The 20,756-nt window shown below is 48.1% G+C and overlaps 1 protein-coding gene and 1 long non-coding RNA gene across 2 annotated transcripts in view; one reads left to right on the top strand and one right to left on the bottom strand.

Moving 5' to 3' along the window:
• LOC139049406 (uncharacterized) overlaps positions 1-18,715 on the top strand; it is an 87,529-nt gene extending 68,814 nt beyond the window's left edge. The window contains exon 3 of the long non-coding RNA XR_011508215.1: positions 18,602-18,715. This is a non-coding gene — a long non-coding RNA (uncharacterized lncRNA). The remainder of the gene's footprint in view (positions 1-18,601) is intronic.
• Positions 9,782-12,043, bottom strand: LOC139049950 (uncharacterized). The gene has a single exon (XM_070525869.1). The coding sequence runs from the start codon at positions 11,948-11,950 to the stop codon at positions 10,400-10,402; it is 1,551 nt and encodes a 516-aa protein (XP_070381970.1). The 5' UTR covers positions 11,951-12,043; the 3' UTR covers positions 9,782-10,399.
• Positions 18,716-20,756: the final 2,041 nt, after the last annotated feature.

The raw sequence follows: 20,756 nt of genomic DNA, 5'->3' as shown, positions 1-20,756 counted from the left end.
AAAGAAAAGATACACTACGATGGATCACATCCATGGCATCAATCACGTAATCGTATAGTACAATCAGCCTCTCTATATGGCTTTCCTAGATTACGAAAATGCATTTGATTCAACAGAGATACCAGTAGTCCTGCAGACATTACGTAATCAAGGAGTACATGACGCTTACGGAAATATCTTGGAAAATATCTACAAAGATTCCACACCTACCTTAATTCTGCACAAGAAAAGTAGATAGATACCTATAAAGAAAGGGGTCATACATACAGGCAATGCGTGCCTGGAAGAAGTATTCAAGCTATTAAACTGGGGAAACTTTGGAGTGAGGACCAATGGTGAATATCTCAGCAACACCTTTGATTTCCGCAGGACATTGTCCCATTCAGCAACACTGGGGACGAGGGACAACAAATGATAAAAGACGTTAACAGAGAGAGTGTAAAGGTGGGGTTGAAGACCATTATGCAGAAGAAAAATATAATGATCAATAGCCGAGCAAGGACACAAGAATTAAGGATCGCCAGTCAGCCTCTAGAGTCTGTGAAGTAGTGCGCTTACCTAGGTCGATTACTCACAAGGCACCCTGATCATGAGAAGGAAACTTGCAGACGACTGAAATTGGTTGCAGCGCATACGGCAGACATGGTCAGAACCTTACTGCAGGCTTACCATTCATATAGAAAAGAAAGGTGTACAATCAGTGCATTCAACCAGTGCTAGCTTATCGGGCAGAAACTTGGAGACTGACATAGAAGCTCGAAAACAAGTTATAGAACGTGCATAGGGCGATGTAACGAAGAACGTTAGGTGTAACTTTAAAAGACAGGAAGAGGGAGGTGTGGATCAGAGAGCAAGTGGGGATAGGCGATATTCTAATTGACGTTAAGAAAGAACTGAGCTGGTCAGGTCATAAGATGCGTACGTTGGAAAACTAGTGGACGATTGGGGTTACAGAACGGGTGCCAATAGAAGGAAAGCGCAGTCGAGGATGGCGGAAGACTAGGTAGGGTGATGAACATAAGAAAATCCCAAGCGCTAGTTCGAATCGGTCGGCGCAGGTCAGAGATAACTGGAGATCGAAGGGAGAGGCCTTCGTCTTGCAGTGGATATAAAATAGGCTGATGGTGATGAATATGACACCTGTAGCATGCAGAAGATAGCCAAGTACAGTGACCTCTCCACTGCCAAAGTGGCATTTGGCAGAGTTAAGTTGATGACCTGCATGGCAAAGGACGCGCATAATAGGTGAGAGTTTATGTAAATGACTGGACAACGTAGTCGCGAAAATTACGACGTCATTGAGAGCGCAAAGGCATTTGGATCACTTTAAACATCGAAGAAAACAATCCATCATTCATTAAAATGTTGCTGTGGTATCGCAGAAGCCGAATGGCATATCTTTGAACTGGTGTTATAAAGGTGGTCTTCTTCCTGTCTTCTTCAACGAAGGCAATTTGCCAGTAGCCGGACTAAAGGTACACGGAAGACAAGTACTGGGCGCCATGCAGAGAGCCGAGAGCGTCGTTAATTCACGGCACAATGTACACGGTCTTTTTAGTAATCTTGTTTTAGGTGCAGCTAATCGACGCAGAACCGCTATATGTTGTCTTTTTTTCTGGCAAGCGAAATCGGGGACGCTCAAAGGCTCGTAGATTTTCGGTGATGTCCTCGGTAATCATTTTCGCGCCCTCCGTTTAAGCTCGTTAAAGGGCCCCTGAAACGGTTCGGGGAAATTTTGTAGACGCGCAGGCTACAGCTAAAGTTAATCATTCGTGCCAGAATTTGTGTGAAGCGTCTCATACTAGGAGATCTACGGACGAATACAAGTTACCCTCCGCTATAGTCATGCATTTTCTGCTCAACTCGTTCGCCGAATGATTGAATATAAACTCCGCCTTCAATGGCTCCGCGTTATGATGGCACATCATGTTGTCTACTTGCGGTTGTCCATGAGTGAGCACGCGAAGCCCCTCCACCAGCTGCTTGGCAGTCAACCCCAAGCGAGAGCTATTGAAGCAGCGTGCGTTGTGATCATCTCATCGCAGCGCCGTATGTGTCTGGTATTCCGGTAAGCACAGGCGAGCTGGGCGTTTCGACGGATAGATGAAGGCATAAACTCAAGCTGATGGAGCTTTAGGGTAGGCGTACGTGAGTGGCCTGATCGGTCTGCACGGTCCATCCATATGGTGGTGCATAGTTTCAGCAGCTAATCAAATAACTAACATTGCCCTCACGAAGCGTAAAACATTTTAGGCATCTACAAAAACAGTGTGTTAAAAAATACGCTAGCGAGAAAAATTTACATCAGCAACAAAGAGCGTCAAAGGGGTTCTAGCAAGTACATACGCGAGCAAAATTAAGAAGAAACGAACAGGACAACGCTGGACATATAACTGAAGTTTATTGAGAAAACATTCCACAAATCTTCTCCGCGCGCGCGTTTACACCCAAGAACAATAAGAAGGGGATAGTCAAAAATCCACAAAAGATATACACGTACACAAAAGCCTAGTCACAGCCCTTACCGACAAGGGCCACAACATTTGGATTAACAGGATACATATAAAAATTGAAGTTGTTTATCACTGATATGAACCGAAGGTTCACTCGCATATGTATGCGTGCCAAACGTTCTGATGTAGAACGCTTCGCTTATTTCTCTTTCCAGTTTACTGCGCTCTCTTCCCCAATCGATACACTAACAAAACCTCCCCAAGAAATTAAAGGCTTAGGCATTAGAGAAAGCTGTAAAACTAAGTACGCAAGATGTGTTACGTGTGTTTCTTGCAGCTAACAAGCACAATCCAGATATCCCTTTTCGCCCTATCGTCGCAGAAGGAGGCTCTGGTCAGTGGGTTTCTTCAATGTACGCTGAAAACTCTGGATGCTTCAGATCCTTTAGCGTCCAGAGCTACTTGGAAGCTGTGGGTTGGGTAAAGTCAAGTGAGATTTGTGCGAATGCTGGGATGTCTGTAAATATTGAAGAACTGTTCTATTCTATCCCACATGATGACCTGTGTACAGCTGTAGGTGATCTGACTGAAGAGGGTAAGTAGCTTTTATGATTTCATGCGCTTTGTCACTTGAGTCTTTTATGGGACTTCTCACATTTTACCTATCAACCACGGTAATGTCCTTTAGAAGGCATGACTTCATTCCGAGAAAGGGTATTTGCATCGGTTCTAAAGCTGCTCCTGCACTGTGTCACATTTTTTTATCCAAGTTTGACAGTAATGTAATTCACATGCTGCAGAACAAATGTATTGTGCCAATTTTTAGGTATTTGGATGATTTTTAGTGCTTTTAATGGTTAGATTCCAATGATAGCCTTGAATCAAACACGAGAAGGATTTTCACGTGTGTCGAGGAGTCCTCCCGGGATCTCAGGTTCCCGTTCGAACTTTGCAAAGAAAACTTGATTAAGTTTCTTGATTTCTAAATTAAATTTAAAAGTTAGAGTCATGCGTGTTGGCGTTATTGCCCTAGATTGAAAAAACAAATCGCTCGTCCCGTACGAATCGTCCCACTCCAAATTAATAAAACGTGGCACAGTTTCCTTTCGCTTGAGAAATGCTCTTAACAAGAGCTGCACCTACTATTTGCCGGAGAGATTTGAAGGACAGAAGGCGAGGTTAATGTTGGCATAGTACCCCGTCTCCTTTTTGATGGCTGTGGCTGAATCCGTGTTTAGAAAGCGGACAAAAAAGGAACCCGTGGAAACGGCGGACAACAATGAATCTTCAAAAAGAACAAAATGGTCGTAGTGATGCCGTATTTGCATGGCATGCCTCATAATCTTAAGAGGGTGGTCACTAGAAATGGCGTCACGCAAGTGTTTACAGCGCCGAGAAAACTAGTTAGGTTGTGCAAAAGCATCACAAGAGAGAAGAAAGATGCGACTAGTGGCGGTGAAAAGAAGCACACCACCTTTTTTCACAAAAGTTTGCAACTTCGGCCGTGTATCACATACCTCTCATGCGGACTGTCCTATATTGGCCAGACAGGTCATTGTATTAACGATCGCACGCATGAGCATCGCTAATTGGTACCTACAGGTACGGCAGGGAACTTGCCGTTGCATTGCAAAAAGCACGATTGCCCACCAGTTTTTGATAGTGATCGATTGTGAAGAGAGAGCGCAGTAAACTGGAAAGAAAAATAAGCGAAGCCCTTCACATAAAAAATCTCAGCGCGAATAAATATGTGAGTGAACCTTTGGTCCATATCAGTGACAAAGAACATCAGTTTTATATTTATCAAGTTAATCCAAGTGTTGTGGCCTTTGTCGGTAAGGGGTGTGGCTTGGCTTTTGTGTATATGTATATGTTTTGTTGATTTTTGACTATAAACCCTGTTATTGTTCTTGGATGTATACGCATGCGTGAAGGAGATTTATGGAATGTATTCCATATAAACTTCAGTGGTAAGTCCAGCATTGTCCAGTTTGTTTCTTACTTGTGCTCGCGTCCGTAATTGCTGGAACTCCTTTTACGTTCACCATGCACCAACTGGTTGAACAGACCTCACTGCTAAAGCAGCAAAGAATGCCCTTCATTACTGCTACTGCGTTCGGTTGAGGTCTGTGCCGCCAGGTGGCTGCACCGTGCGTACCATTCACGTTTCCTCTTCTGCTCATCCCACGAAACGGCACGGTCAAACAGCCCGGACTATTCCCCTTTTCGCTTGCGTTTACCACAAAACCAGACTCGCGAAACACTATTGTACTAGTAATGTTCCGGTGTAACATGACAGCCACAAACATGAAAATGATGTGGCTGATGGGATACCGATATTCCGATGCACTGCAGCCGCTTTGCTCGTATGCTGCATTGCAGAGGGACAAGATGTTGCAGCTGGACACATTGGCAGTCTGTACGTTTACAGCCCACAAAGCAAAAAAGGCGATTCATGGTGCTCACGAAAAGACAGACCCACACTGACTGCGGAGCTCTCATCAAGACAGAGCATGTTTTAACACAAGCAGATGACACTTGCTGTGAGCCGGAAGTGCTTAAATATACTGAGAAATTGTTCTTCTGTACCCTCTTCTGTTGCCTTCTTTTTATAGAGACAAATGAACTAACGTTCCAACTATTAAGAACATTTTTCGCCATAAAGTTAAAAAAATTATCCATGAGTCGCCCTAGGCAGCCAATCGGGCAGCTCGCCCTACCGACGTCATTAGGGCAATTTACGCCAAATGGGTAGCGGTGGCTGAAAAATTAGCCGAGCTGCGCTTGGCAATGATATACCTATTTAAAACCTTATAATAAATGACGCGTTTTACGCGGAGCCCTTAGATGCGCTAATTAATGATAAGAAGAACCTACTCTCACGACTCAGTACGATTGCACAAAATTGCCAAAATTGTTTCAGGAACCCTTTAAGGGAGCTTCTGGATGGGACCTGTGTTCTTACTTTCGATGGGATGGATCAAAACGTCCTTCTGGCTCAGATGGGGTGAAGCAAAATCGAAATGACGCTGTAAGCAGCTAGCTAGCGATGAAGGTTGTCGGACTGAGTATCTGAAAGGTCTGAGGAAATCATTGCGTCAAAACGGGCGTCAAGGGAAGTGCTGGTGTCAGGGCTTTCAGAAGACTGCGGGCAATCGATAGTAAGGGCCTGTGGGTCATGGGTATCTAAAGGCGCCATGCTGCCCAGCGTGATACCTGTATTAGGTAGAGAAGCCGAAATGATATGTGCCTGCATGTAGCATCTTCGGCGCATGCTCACCACTTGTGTGCCCTTTCCTGTACTGGGTATAAAACGAGCACGAATAAATGCTGGGGTGTCTTCGTTTGCTGAGAACTGGTCCAGGCTGTTACTCTGTCGACACTACAAACGATACATGGTGTCAGAAGTCACGCCCATAGTGCTCGGGCACGGTAAAACAGCATGGAACTTGTGAAGCCACCAGAGCCGCTACATTTCACAGGCGAAATCAGTAAGCAATGGAAGCTTTTCAAACAAAAGTTTGAACTTTTCTTGGTTTTCTTGGTTTTCTTGGCCCGACAAGAAGCCTCGACCGGATGCCTCAAAGATTGCTTTACTGCTAACCGTGGCAGGTGACGACGCACTGGAAATTTACAACTTCACCTTCAGGGACGATGAGAGCCGGGAAAGTTACGCAACTGTCATAGCCAAGTTCGACACCTACTGCCCAGAACAGCTGAATGAAGTGCACGAACGCTACCTCTTTAGGCAACGCGTCCAAGCTCAAGGTGAGCCGGTTGAACAGTTTGTCAGAGAGCTCAGGAAGATGTCTCGTTCATGCAACTTTGGCAACATGGCAGAGTCGTTCATACGTGACCAAATAGTTTTTGGTACAAATGATGACAAAGTAAGGCAAACGTTGCTGCAGGATAAGAAGTTGACCTTGGCTACAGCGGAACAAGTATGCAAGGCTGCGGAAATGAGTGCCGCGCAAAACGAAACCTGGTCTCGAGAACGGAGATAGATTGACGCTGTCAAACTACCGGAGCATACGAAGCAGCAGCGGTGCGATGAACGACCTGCAATGTTCAAGTGCCGCAGGTGTGGACGTACGCACGGTCCGCGAAGCTGCCCTGCATTTGGCAAAGTGTGCAGAAAATGCCAAGGGCAGAATCATTTTGCTGTCCGTGCAAGGTGAATAGACAGGTTAGGGAAGTGAGTAGCACCGAAAATAGCGAAGAGGAATTTGACATCCTTGATGCATCTGTCAGCAGCGTTGGAAGATCGTGTGACCGTGACTGGGTGGTCAGAGTGCGAGTTGCGGACACGACAATAGACTTCAAAGTTGACACAGGATCGCAAGCCAACCTCGTGCCATTTTCTGCCTACAAAAAACTGCAGCCGAGAGTACCCTTGGCTAGAAGCAACTGTATTCTACGATCTTACGACGGAGGAGTCATCAAGCATCTCGGAGTCATGACTACCACGGTGGCCGTCGGAAGCAAGACGGCAAAGATTAATTTCTTCATCGTGAAGAAGAACCGTCATGCCATACTTGGACTGCGAGCCAGCGAACTGCTTGGACTGTTCTGGCGCACCGTAAACGACATCGGAATAAGCAACAGCGAGGCAGTTGTCCAAGAGTTTCAACAACTTTTTTCTGGGACTGGATGTAACAAGCGACCATACCGCATGGTTCTTCGAGAAGATGCGGTGCCAGTCGTCCAGACAGCCTGCCGTGTGCCCCTTTCCTTGAAAGAGCCTCTGCGCGAAGAACTTGACCGCATGGTCAAAGCCTTCATTATAGCCAAGCAAGATCAGCCGACGGACTGGGTGAGTCTTCTAGTTATTGTCAGAAAAAAAGACTGAAAACTACGGTTATGCATGGACCCGAGGAAAATTAATGACAACCTCAAGCGCGAGCACTACAGGATGCCGCGTCGAGAAGATATTGAATCGGAACTAGCTGGAGCACATTTTTTTCGCGCCTTGACGCCAACTCGGGGTTTCACCAGATACCGCTGCATGAGGAAACGTCAACAATCTGTACGTTCGCGACTCCCATCGGTTGTTACTGCTTTCTGAAGCTGCCCTTCGGTATAGCGTCCGCCCCAGAAGTGTTTCAAAAGAATCTTAGCGAAATATTAGAAACACTGCCAGGAGTGCGAGTGTACGTTGATGACGTCATCGTGTGGGGTGCGACAAGAAAAGAGCACGATCAGAGGTTACGAGCGGTACTAGAAGCAGCACAGAAAGCTGGTCTAACGTTTAATGCAGAAAAGTGCAGCATTGGCGTGCGCAAGATTTTTTTTCTAGGCGACGTTATTGCGGTAGACGGCATATACGCCCAAATCGTACCCTTGTCAGTCCTCTGTTAAGTATGCCACCGCCGACTGACACGCAAGCAGTGCAGCGCATGCTCGGTGTCGTAAACTATTTGTCGAAGTTCCTGCCATCAATTACGGACCGAACGAAACTGCTTCGGTACTTGATAAAGAAAGACCGTACCTTTGAGTGGACGGAAAACCACGCGAAAGAATGGAAAATGATTTGTGACAGTCTGAGCAAAGATCCTGTGCTGGCGATTTTCGATTCTAAACGGATTACGAAGATAACATCCGAAGCTTCGCAAAATGGAATAGGCTCGGCTCTCTGGCAGCTTCATGAGGGTTCTTGGAAGCCCATCGCTTATGCCTCACGCGTCTTAACCGAAGCGTAACGTAGATATTCCCAGATAGAAAAAGAGGCTATGGCTGTTGTCTTCGGGTGCGAAAAGTTGCACCATTTTGCGTACGGACGTAACGTTGTCCTCGACACAGACCATCGACCCTTAATAGCTATCTCGCAGAAGCCGATTGAAGAAATGCCGCCCAGACTGCAGCGATTTTTTTCTTCGCTTGCTTAGATACCACTACAAACTCCAATTTGTACCAGGTAAACGCTTGGTGGTCGCTGACATGCTGTCTCGAGCGTCCGTCGAAAGCCCAGAAGCAAACATCGACGATGACGTGGAAGTTCACGCGGTAAGCCTTTTGTCATCACTTGTCAGCGAGGAAACTTTGAAGCGCTTGGCAGAAGAAACTAGCAAGGACGACTACTTGAGTCAAGTCATTCATTGCTTCGAAAGCAATTTCCAGTCACTGGGACACTGTGGTGATTAGGAATGTTCGGCACTTTCGCTAGTGCGCAGTGAGGCGGAAGAAAGACAGAGAGTCATTTATACGCGTTTATAAAACTCAAAGCAAGCTTTAACATATAAATATGTACAGAGAGTGCAGCCAGAATATATACAGAAACTGCAGTCCGTGTGTCCACGGGCTGAGACAGTCCCGGGTTGCGCGGCTCACAGTTCGCTGGTCACGGCACCGTGCGGTCTCCCGTGCTGGAGCTGGCCGCGACGACCACACGCTCGGGCCCCGTTCAGCACGGTTCCCAGACTCGGCACGCTCGGACGCCGCAGTGGCAGCAGCCAGGGAACGCCTTGCTCCGCACGTCCTCGATGTCCGGCTCGGACGTCGCTCGCGACCGACGTGCGACTGTAGCACGTCCAGCACGACCTCGGTGCCCAGCTCGTGCGCCGCTCGCGATCCACGTGCGGCGGTCACACGTGAGGACCTCGTCTAGCACAGCAACATCTGTGCCAGACTGAAACGCTGCTCGGCACGCTCAGGTGCGGCAGCTCAGGGACCGGCGGCCCTCGGGTCAGCCAACGTCTCGAGCACTGGCAGCAGGGGCCCTGGGACGTCCACGCTCGGCTCCGCGGTCCTCCGCGCCTTGCCACGGACGTCTCGCCTGGCAGGAACCCTCGCCTCGTTCCGCCCAGGAGCTCGGAGCTGCTGCCCGCCTGGATCGAACACCGCGAGCGCGCCCTCGTGCTCCGTGCTCGTGCACCCGTGCTCGTGCACCCGTTGTCTTCCTCGTCGTTCACGGCGCTTAGTGGCCGCTTCGATCTTCTAGGGGCGACGCGCGGCACTTACATATGACATTTCACCCCCCACTTTAAGAAGTTGTTTCATGAAAACAACTTTCCAAAGCACGTACATGGTCAAAGTTCACAGTCTGTAAGGCGCCATGTGTTCACATGCAAAAAGTCTTTCCACACGCGCAGTAGTTGTTCCTGAAGTGTTCACAAACGCAATAAATGCAGTAGCACACTTCACGCTGTAATTCACATTCGACTCACGTAGTCAGAGCCTACATTTTCGCTATCCTGTACATTTTCGCTACCCTTCGCGCCACACTGTTCGGGGTGGACATCGGCGGTTCCATCTAGGACGAACACTAGCAAAGCTGAATGTGATGTTATTGGGCCGGATCACTCCAGAAAAGGGAGAAGCAGCACGCGAAAGCAAAAACACACATCAGACTTGTATTGACGTACACGACACAGATAACGGCACACACAAGTGACAATGTCCCAAAATGCCTCATAGGCGACATGCACTATATCTATGGCTCGGTGGGTTATGATTGGCCTACAGTTCCGGCGGAAGCGTATGTCACCGTGTCTGAGACCTCGTTGAACCGATGCTGGCCAGCGGGGTCGGACAACAGTGTCGGCCGGCGGGTCGGACAGCCGTGACCAGCGGGGTCGGACAACAGGGTCGGCCGGCGGGTTGGACAGCCGTGTAGAACGGCCGGATCGGACAGCTGGGTCGGACAGCCGGGTTGGACGGCCGGGTCGGACCGCCTCGCGGGGCTCAGGTAACCGGCCGCAGTCTCCGGGTCGCGTCCACAGCTGGTGGGGTAGCCCCGTGGCCGCTCACCCGAACGCTCGAGCGCCCCGGTTCCGGACCGCCAGCCCTCCTGGACCAGTGCCCAGCGGAAGAGCGGGGCGAGGTAACCTCCCAGCGGGCGACAGTGTTGCTTCAGGTGTGGCGTATTGGCGCGGCCGGCGATAGCTCCTATGGGCCAGACGCCCAGCGAGGAAGCTGCTTTCCGTCGACCGCCGAACCTCGCGCACTGCTCACGCCACGGGCCACGGGCCACACTCTCGCGCCACGCTTTTTGAGGCGCCACTGCCGACGCTCCCAAGCCGGCGTCGATGATGATGATGATGACTCTCTTGCGGGTATTTGCCAAGATTCACTGTCCTCTTCGCCCCCGCACGGCGCACTGTCTTCGTATGTTTATGTTTCCACTCCCGCGTACCATATATTATGACACTGAACTTGTAGTTTGTCCCATCACGAGCAATAACTTGTTTTATGGCACTTATGGCACTTTCATGGTCCTTGAATCTCAGCAGCACTTTGCCTTCAAGGCGGTCAATGAGCAAGGCATCAGGAAATAGGGATCCAAGGGTATCCATGCCTTTGTCATCAGGAACCCCTCGCACATACAGCAGGCGGTCTGGCTTGTATGTGGAACTGCTCCGGGGTCTGGTAGGTTCCACCTGCACTGGCTTCCCCTTGAGCTGCTTGCTGCGCAGGAGCTCCAGCTGTGCAGTAGCCACTTCTGGGCTCTCAAAATCCAGGAATGCACTGTGCCTGTTTACAAAGCGGACACTGCGGATGGAATCTGACAGGGCACGAACTTCATCCTTGGTCACCTGGCTTGACATGTTCCCAATGTACAATGAACACTTGCACGTGTCATCAGCCGAGACGTAACAATGTGACTCGGGGATGCTTTCAGCAACATCAATGTGTGACCTTGTGTCTGAATGGTCCCGAGGGACGCGTCGTTGGTAAGAACGGAGCCCACCCCGACATGGAGTTCCTCCTTTCCGGTCAATGCCCTCGGGCACACTTTTGCTGTGTCTCTCCGTTTCCTTCCTGGGCTTGCGCCGCTTGCGACGGCGACCGAGACTGTCTTCACTCACACGCCCATTAGCCCGTGTGGACGCTCGTCTCTTGCCCGCCTGGCCTTCTCCATCTCTTTCCGTAGCACCTTCATCCTTTGCTTCCGTAGACGGGTCCGTCTCCTGCTTGGTTGCCTCAGTCGACACAGTTGCAGGGTTTGACGCAGCACTCACGGTAGCTCTATCCGGGCACACGCTTTGGTGCCGAACAGGCTCCTCTGCTGTCGCCGAGTCTTTGTGCCGCTTTGACACGTCAGACAGGTCATGTGGTGGATTGAAATCAGTAGGGTAGAGCACCCCGTCGATGTTCCCAAGAACAACATCATAGAGTGGCCTTTCCATGCAGAGTGCCAGTGTCCTTCCTCGGAAGAAGGGGCAGTCTACATAGACCTTTGCCTCTGGAAGCCGCTTAAACGAACCGTCCAGAAGGTAAATGGTACGCGTGATACCGGTGAAATTCTTTTCCGGCACCATCGAACGCCTGACAACCACAGTACTGCAGCCGGAATCTCTCAGCACCGACACAGGGTGTCCATTGAGATATCCGCTTACCGTCGGCATCTCTTGCGTCTGAAGACCAAGACAGATGTCTTCTCCATATGGTTTTACAGGGGGCCTCGTTTTCTCCTCAGATTTAGTGGTAGGAGCCGGACTTGCCTCGTACCGGCCGGCAGGTATCCGGTCGCAGCCAGCAATGGCACTAGACGCCTCCATGTTGCTGCCGTTTATGTTCGGGCACTCGTCAGCTTTATGTCCATATTTCGTGCATTTCCAGCAAGACAAGGACTTCGGTCCTTTTGACCGCGTCCAACAATCTGCAGCACGGTGTCCTTGCTTGCCACATAGGAAGCACTCAACCTTTCCTCTCCTGGCCTCTGTTTCGGAGTTCTTGCTTTGCAGGGCTATTTTACTAATCCCTCTCTCTTCTTTTCCTCTGGCGAGGTTTGTCAGGTTTTGCGCCTCCAAATAATGGTCAGCAGCTTCGGCTAGCTTGTCGAGGCCGCGGCATCCTCGCTCTTTCAGGAAGATGGCGAGCCTCTCATCGCAACGTAGCAAGAACTGTTCAGAAACAATCTTATCTCTTAATCCGTCATATGTTTTCTCTGTTTTTGCCATCTGCTGCCAATGATCGAAGTACCCAAGCAGTCGACCAGCAAACTGCCGCCCTGTCTCGGAATTCTCAGGCTTTGTTTCCCGAAACTTTTGACGGTATCCTTCTTCCGTATACCGGAACCTTTGCAATAAAGTTTGCTTCAGCTTTTGATAATCTGTGACATCCTCCGCAGCCATGCGTCCGATCACGCTCAGGGCTTCGCCTGATAAACACAAGCTTAATGACAGCGCCCACCTGTCGCTTGGCCATCCTTGGCTCGTGGCTACCCGCTCGAAGCGCTGTATGTACGCGTCGAGTTCGTCGCGGCTCTCGTTGTAGGGAGGAATAAGCTTGTGGGGACTTCTAAAGGCTTCACCGCTGTTTTCCGCGCGTTCGCTTCCGGTTTCGACCGTCCCAGACGCGTGCTCTGCAAGACGACATCTAGTCTCTAGCAAAGTTCGTTCCGCCGTCAGTCGAGCGATCTCCTGTTCGTGGGCTACTCGCGCTGCTTCCCTGTCCTCAGCACGTTTATCGCGTTCTCTATTAAGCTGCTGGTCAATCCACTCTCTTAATTCTTTACCGGACAAGCCAAGCTCCTTGCCTGTCGGAATAAATTTCTCCCAGTCCATTTCCGACCACTGCACACAAGCGAAATGCGGCTCTTAAGGATGGAACTAGAGCTTAGTCCTGTCGCGGACGCCAGAAATTGTGGTGATTAGGAATGTTCGGCACTTTCGCTAGTGCGCAGTGAGGCGGAAGAAAGACAGAGAGTCATTTATACGCGTTTATAAAACTCAAAGCAAGCTTTAACATATGAATATGTACAGAGAGTGCAGCCAGAATATATACAGAAACTGCAGTCCGTGTGTCCACGGGCTGAGACAGTCCCGGGTTGCGCGGCTCACAGTTCGCTGGTCACGGCACCGTGCGGTCTCCCGTGCTGGAGCTGGCCGCGACGACCACACGCTCGGGCCCCGTTCAGCACGGTTCCCAGACTCGGCACGCTCGGACGCCGCAGTGGCAGCAGCCAGGGAACGCCTTGCTCCGCACGTCCTCGATGTCCGGCTCGGACGTCGCTCGCGACCGACGTGCGACTGTAGCACGTCCAGCACGACCTCGGTGCCCAGCTCGTGCGCCGCTCGCGATCCACGTGCGGCGGTCACACGTGAGGACCTCGTCTAGCACAGCAACATCTGTGCCAGACTGAAACGCTGCTCGGCACGCTCAGGTGCGGCAGCTCAGGGACCGGCGGCCCTCGGGTCAGCCAACGTCTCGAGCACTGGCAGCAGGGGCCCTGGGACGTCCACGCTCGGCTCCGCGGTCCTCCGCGCCTTGCCACGGACGTCTCGCCTGGCAGGAACCCTCGCCTCGTTCCGCCCAGGAGCTCGGAGCTGCTGCCCGCCTGGATCGAACACCGCGAGCGCGCCCTCGTGCTCCGTGCTCGTGCACCCGTGCTCGTGCACCCGTTGTCTTCCTCGTCGTTCACGGCGCTTAGTGGCCGCTTCGATCTTCTAGGGGCGACGCGCGGCACTTACATATGACAGACACTTAAAATCCTTCGGAAGTGAATTTGTTGTCTTGAGTGGTGTGTTGCTTAATGGATGCAAGGTGGTGATACCGTCTAGCATGCACCCTGAGCTACTTCGAATAATTCACGAAGGCCACTTTGGAATAAATAAATGCAAATCACGAGCACGTAAGCTGCTGTTTTGGCCTGGTCTCAATGCTGACATTGAAGCACACATCAAGAGGTGTGCAGTCTGTCAGAAGTATGCATATCGGTAGCAAAGTCAACCGCTCATGGACCGCCCACTGCCTGAACATGCATGGTACCGAGTAGGTGTTGATATTTTTCATTTGGCCGGAAAATCGTACCTGTGTGTTTTTGACGCGTTATCCAACTTTCCGGAGGTGGAACTTCTTAGTGATACAACGACGGCCACAGTTGTGCAATAGCTCAGCGCAGTGTTTGCACGGTATGGAATACCTATTGAAGTGTGCACAGAAAATGGTCCGCAGTTTGCGAGTCATGAGTTTTCACTGTTTGCCAAGAAGTACGATTTTAAACACATTACGTCAAGCCCGTGGTTTCCTCGCTCGAATGGCCTCGCAGAAAAAGGCGTTGAAATAGTAAAGCGAATTTTAAAGAAGACGTCACAGATGAACGATAATTTGTGGCTTGGATTACTCGCTTACAGGAGCAGTCCGCTAGAAGACGGTCAGTCACCTGGAGAGTTGCTTCAGGGCTGACGACTTCGCACAACTCTCCCGGACTGCTGGGAGAGTTGTGCTGAAAGTGTTGAATGAGTTGTGTTGAAATGCTGGGGTGTCTTCGTTTGCTGAGAACTTGTCCAGGCTGTTACTCTGTCGACACTACAAACGATACAATACCTTCGCGAAGCAATTGTGGTGTGCGTCTAAAGTTAAGGCTGGGGATACATTCCCTGTTCGCGGGGACAGTTACAACAGAGTGAGGCACGGCTACACACCTTGTCAGATGGCACCCAGGGAAGGAGAGATCACGTAGTTGTCGTGACAAACCGCGGGATTTGAGCTCAGTGTTGCATACGTCACGGTAGCTAGTCGAAGACGAACAAACTTGGTGATACATAAATGCGGCGGTGACTAGGTGGTCAGATCGGGCACAGAACGGAGTTCCAGCTGCAAAAATCCTGAAGAGAACTCGATGAGGGCAGAATGAGTACTCAGAAAGTCATGGTCGTAGATGACTTGGTGTGAACGCTGGTGCAGAATGGGGAATAGAACTGAGATCTAGTGGCTAGCGAAGCTTACAGATGAAGTACACATGCCAATGACGCAACATGTACCGCCGTCGGGAACAGGAACGACAGGCGACGCCGTGGGCATTAGAACCTTGCGAAGACGACGAGAAAGGCACGCGCTCATAACCAATCATTTTTCCCCATGTCTATGTGCACCAAAACAGGCACGCGATCCACTTTTACACCCAGAAGATTTTTCAGGTGGCCAGGATCAAAAGAGGGTTTTTGGGTTGGTTGGCAAATGCAGCATCACTTCCGGGAGCTGCCCTGGTCAGTTTTTTGAAAGTGGGGCAGTGAGGGTATAGCGACGGCGAGTGACGGGCAATTGGTGAGGGAGAAATCCGGTCCTGTGGGGACAGCGAGTGATAGCCGCAGCGTGGAGTCGGAGCAGCAATATTATAGTACAGCGGGTCATTGAGGGCGTAAAAGGGCGAGGACCGGCTCTCTTCGTAGGCGGCAAGTGTACGCGCGACGAGGAGATGGAAATCAACCATAGCGACCAGTGATGGTAAATATTACACACTCAATTGCATTTAAAACATATTGAATTGTCGTCATGTGTGCTCGACTGGTTTGGGTTGTGGTCTCCGAGGTAAGTCGATTGTGGGCGGGGAAGTTGAACGTAATTGCTGACGCTGTGCACAGATGGGACATATGCCCGCTTTTATCAACTCTTCGCGTATAACAGCTTGAATCAAAGATACTCCAGGGCGGGGCTCATCGTAACAACGGTGCTGAGGAACCGACGAAGACGGAGCCTCAATCCCGCCCCGGACAAGACGCAGTAAGTTTGCGGCACCAGGCGGCTGAAAATCTTCACACGATGAGGTAGCGGTGGTACTAGGGAGCCGAACGAAGTGTGAACGAATTGCACTCTCCTATAATGTCATCGACGGTCGAGCAGTAATTATACACTAGTAAATTAAAGGTGTCGTCAGTGATGCCTTCAAGAATGTGGCTGACTTTGTGAGCTTCAGGTATATTGTCGTTGACCCGCCGAGAGAATGCTAATACATCTTGAACGTAAAGAACGAACGGTTCAGTAGATGTTTGGGCACGGCATGAATGTTTCTGCTTGGTGGTATCCTGGCCGCCCAAGTGGCTCTTGAAATAGTTCCTGCAGCTTTTACTTGCAGGTGTCCCAATTGGACAATTCCTCATCGTGTATTTGAAACCAAACACGGGCAGTTCTTTTGAGGTAATAGGTGATATTAGCCTGCATTTTAGTCATGTCCCATCGGTTGTGCTTGCTGACTCATTCGTATTCGATTAGCCTGTCTTTGACGCCCGTGGTGTCAGTGCCAGAAAAGGAGCGAGGATCTCGGAGTTGGGTCAAGGCTAATCGGTGTTGTGGTAGCCGAAACCGAATCAGGGGGACTCTCAGTCGACAAGATCGAATGGCCCACTAAGTGTCCGCTGCGAAGTTCCATGATGGGCTCGTGATGTACCCAGCTTTTCCACCAAGATGTTACGGGGAGATAATAGAAAAATTGGTTTATTTACATTACGTACGAGGAGACTAAATATAGGGCAGCAACAATAAACCTTCTGGACGGTAGATCTCACTTGGTCCTTCTCTCGTCAAACCTACACTTCAGCACATTCTTCTACATTCGCGTAACAATTGACCCACAGCAATATAGTATGCAAATGTTCTGCCCCCAGGTCACATATCTGTTAAAAATACGTTAAATATTTCGTCATGACTGGGTGATTTTTATATAAAATTTACGCGAAAAATTTCAAATGCCATCTATGCTTATGTTTACATCAGGCAGCGGTTTAAGAAGAGCATAAGATGGCCTGTGTGCGTGCGACGTCATCAGCGCAAAAACGGACCGGAAGATTGCGTAGATTTTTTTTAGAAATTACACATGGAAAATCAACACCTACGCCCAATGCTTTCGTCTATGTGACATCGTTTTCATCTTTTCACAAATGGCGCCATAATTTTTCGAGTTGTTCTAGCATGTAAGATTACAGAGCGTAAGAAAAAAATTTGTTTTTTGCTACGTGCATTTGTCCTGAAAAGTGTGTACTATACCTGGACATGGTTCCTTGTCAATACGTTTACAGCAGCGTTTAATCTTGCATTTCGGTTCGATCATCATGCGCATGCTTGTGGTCTCTGATAAAGGCATTTGTCCCTGATATAAGTGTCGGAAGGTTTAACTGGTGATAGCGAGACAGAAATAGGACACACTAAAACGAGTAACTTGGGGTCAGATGTCCTATCTTTGACACTAACAGAGCCGTCTAGGAGCGAGCTGCTTACAAATGCAAGGTCAGGAACAGAACTAGAAATCCTGGCACCGTCGGAAACCAGTTGGCTTAAGGAAAAGGTAAACACAGCTAGTAGTAGTGGCTCGGCATTTTTAAAATCCTTGCGGTCATGAGTAAGAATGGACCAGTTACTGCCTGGTAAGTTGAAATGACGAGTTATAAGAATGCATCAATACGAACTGGTAGCTTGCAACAAGTAATTGTATTGCGCTTCCATGTATTAAGGAGGAGCATACGGAGGTCCACAAACACCACCCAGGGTTATATTCTTGCAATATAAGCTGGCAAAGTTATAGTTTTCGATCTCAATTGCAATTCTGCCACCCCGTGACTATACATTACGGTGTAGAAAGGCGGCACTATTTCATAATTTTGCAGATGAGAATGTAGCGAGACTTTTGTGATCACTAAAACAGGTGGATGATAAGACCCATAATATATCTTCAAAGAACTGTACCTTACAAAGAACACTGCGTGCGTTGAGCAAACCTAGCTGGAGCATACAATAATATATAATTTTCGGCAGTGTATTTGCCTTCAGCTTGTGCAATTTTTGGTACATGGCAACAATTATGGCGTAGCAGCAGCGTACACAGACACACAAAGGAGGAGCAGACAAAATGTACTACTACGGCTTTAACATGCTTCACAAATCATCACACAGGTAGATTTCATTTTTGTTATACTCACAGATTATACGAGTAAAAACGACGAGCTCATTATAAATGAGGCCATTACTGAATACTCCTGAAAAATTTGACCATTTGGGAGTCTGTGTTTTTCGCCTAAATCTAAACAGAGGCGCATTTTGCATTACGCCTACATGAACCTGTGGCCGCAGCGTATGGGATCCATTCCGCGAGCTCGAGCTCAGCAGTGCGATGTCATATTCACTGGGTTACTGTAGGCGGCAGTCCTAAATCTCAGCAGTTTGCGGAAATGTGGGAGGTTTGAAAAAAAATTTGTGTAAGTTTGAACAAATCTGCTCTTGAATGTTTTCACTGGTGATGCTTGCTTTTCGAATTGACTGCAAATAAGTTCGCTTGATAAATAGCGTCGCAGTAAAGTGAGTAACGCTATTTTCTCCCACGTGACCTTGCCTGCCTTGTGGACTTGCGAAAAGCTTACTCTAACAACTCTATTTTTGACGAAAATACTGATGACAATAAAACCATGTTTTGAGAGTAAAGCTGTGTTCTCTTCCAGCACAAGAAATGCGGATTTCCTTGTGTATAAAGGATAAGAAGCGGTGTGGGAACAATGAAATCAAGTTATGTCTTTTTAAGAGTCAAACTTATACCCCATACAAAACACAATGTGGTAAGTGTTGCTTTCTGCCTGTATTTCTTCAGGTACGTTCTATACATCAACTGAGATGACCACGCACATCTTGTCTCAAACAAATATACACAATCCAAAGCAACATACCGTAAAAAGCGGTGCTCGTAATCGTGTTAAACCAATCCTGTTCTAAACCTCTCACATTGATCGGTGCGAATGTGTGAATATTGAGCAACACTTTTAAAACAGTGCAACTGCATGCAACTAAAAGTTTATATTTGTAGCCCTACAAATATGCACTCCGTGTTTCTTTCTGTGTGCTATTTCATAATTTCTTACAACTTTAGAAGAAATTCTGCACACTTTTTTTCCCGAATGATGTTACTGCAGATGAATTACTTGCACCAGCGGACCTCACTCGTAAAATCATGAGAATAATGAGTTAGCTAATTGCACTGGCCATTTTACTTAACTGCTTATTGACAAACATCCTTACATTAAAAAACCATTGAGAAACAAATTTGCATTAAAAATTGAAGAAAGTCGTCAATACAAATCCAGTTTACTATTTCTACACTTCATCATTACGACGTGAAATAAAAAAGCAGCAGTGTCATTATTTGTTCAGCTTTCCACACAACACACGCGGTACAGCGAAGCGCTATTGGCTGTTCAACCTTTTTTAGACACATCTGGGTGCCTATATGAATCTTTTGTCGGGCTTCTTTCTTCACGCAATCTAATGGGGACTTGCGTTGTGTGCAGCTCCCTGAAGAACGAAAATATATGTTTGGTAGCACGGGAGAAGCCGGGCCACTTTCGGTCGTGATATGTCCATGGTAATTTGTGTGCAGATATTTAATTGAAGTAACGTTTCCAGAATTAGTGTTTAAAAAACTGTGTGAAGTGCGAATATACCGTATATTTATCAATGGTAAGCTGGGTATAAAAAAATTGCATATGAAAATATTTATTTTTCCTTCTAGTCACATTACGCTAGGTTGGTCCCTTTACAAAACACAATATAACGCAAACAAAGCAACCAGTGCAAGTCAAACTGTTGCTTCATTTTATCTTATCTTTCGTAGCGCGCCATTTTCCCAGAGAACTAAAAGAATGCCGACATTATACTCATCCATAAAACATGGAGACGTTAAATTAAAGAAACATTATAGGCCATTCAGCTTACTCCAAGTATTATATAAGATACTCACTAATATAATTTCACTTAGAATAAGGGCAACAATGGACTTTATTAAACAAAGCCAGCAGGCTGACTTCAGGAAGGGATACTCTACAATGGATCAGATCCATGTCATTAATCAGGCAATTGAGAAATCCCCAGTGTACAATGAGCCTCTCTATATGGCTTTCGTAGATTACGAAAAGATATTTGATTCAGTGGAGATACCAGCAGCCATAAAGCGATTACGTAATCAAGGCGTCCAGGAGGCTTACGTAAATATCTTCGCAAATATCTACATAGCTTCCACACCCAGCTTATTTCTACACAAGTAGGAAGATACCTATAAAAAAGGGATCAAACAAGCCGACAGAATCTCGCCAATGCTATTCACTGTGTGCTTGGAAGAAGTATTCAAGCTATGAAACACGGAAGGCTTTGGAGTGAGCATCAACTACGAATATTTGAGCAATCTTCAGTTTGAAGATTGCTCACATTACTTTCTCACTTCACACACACCTCGCTTTCTCACTTCACACCTCAGTTTCTCTGGTAAGATTACCTTAGCAGAGAAAGTGTAACAGTGGGGTTGAAGAATATTATGCGGAAGAGAAAGCTAATGATGAATAGCCGGCGAAGAGAGCTACACTTTAGTATTGCCAGTTAGCCTCAAGTGTATGTGAAGGAGTACGTTTAACTAGGTCAATTACTCATAGGAAACCCTGATCATGAGAAGGAAATTCACAAAAGAATAAAGATGGGTTGGAACGCGTACGACAGACACTGCCAGATTCTGACAGGAAATTTTTCATTATTATTGAAAACAAAGCTGTACAATCAGTGCATTTCACCGGTGCTGACATATGTAGCGAAGTGGAGACTGACAAAGAAGCTCAA

The sequence above is a fragment of the Dermacentor albipictus genome, chromosome 9, assembly GCF_038994185.2.
Source record: "Dermacentor albipictus isolate Rhodes 1998 colony chromosome 9, USDA_Dalb.pri_finalv2, whole genome shotgun sequence".
Classification (NCBI taxonomy): Eukaryota; Metazoa; Arthropoda; class Arachnida; order Ixodida; family Ixodidae; genus Dermacentor; species Dermacentor albipictus.
This window is presented reverse-complemented; position numbering and strand designations above follow the sequence as displayed.

Excerpts from the sequence above, each read along its gene's own strand:
- LOC139049950 (XM_070525869.1), bottom strand. The coding sequence starts at position 11,950 with ATGGAGGCGTCTAGTGCCATTGCTGGCTGCGACCGGATACCTGCCGGC.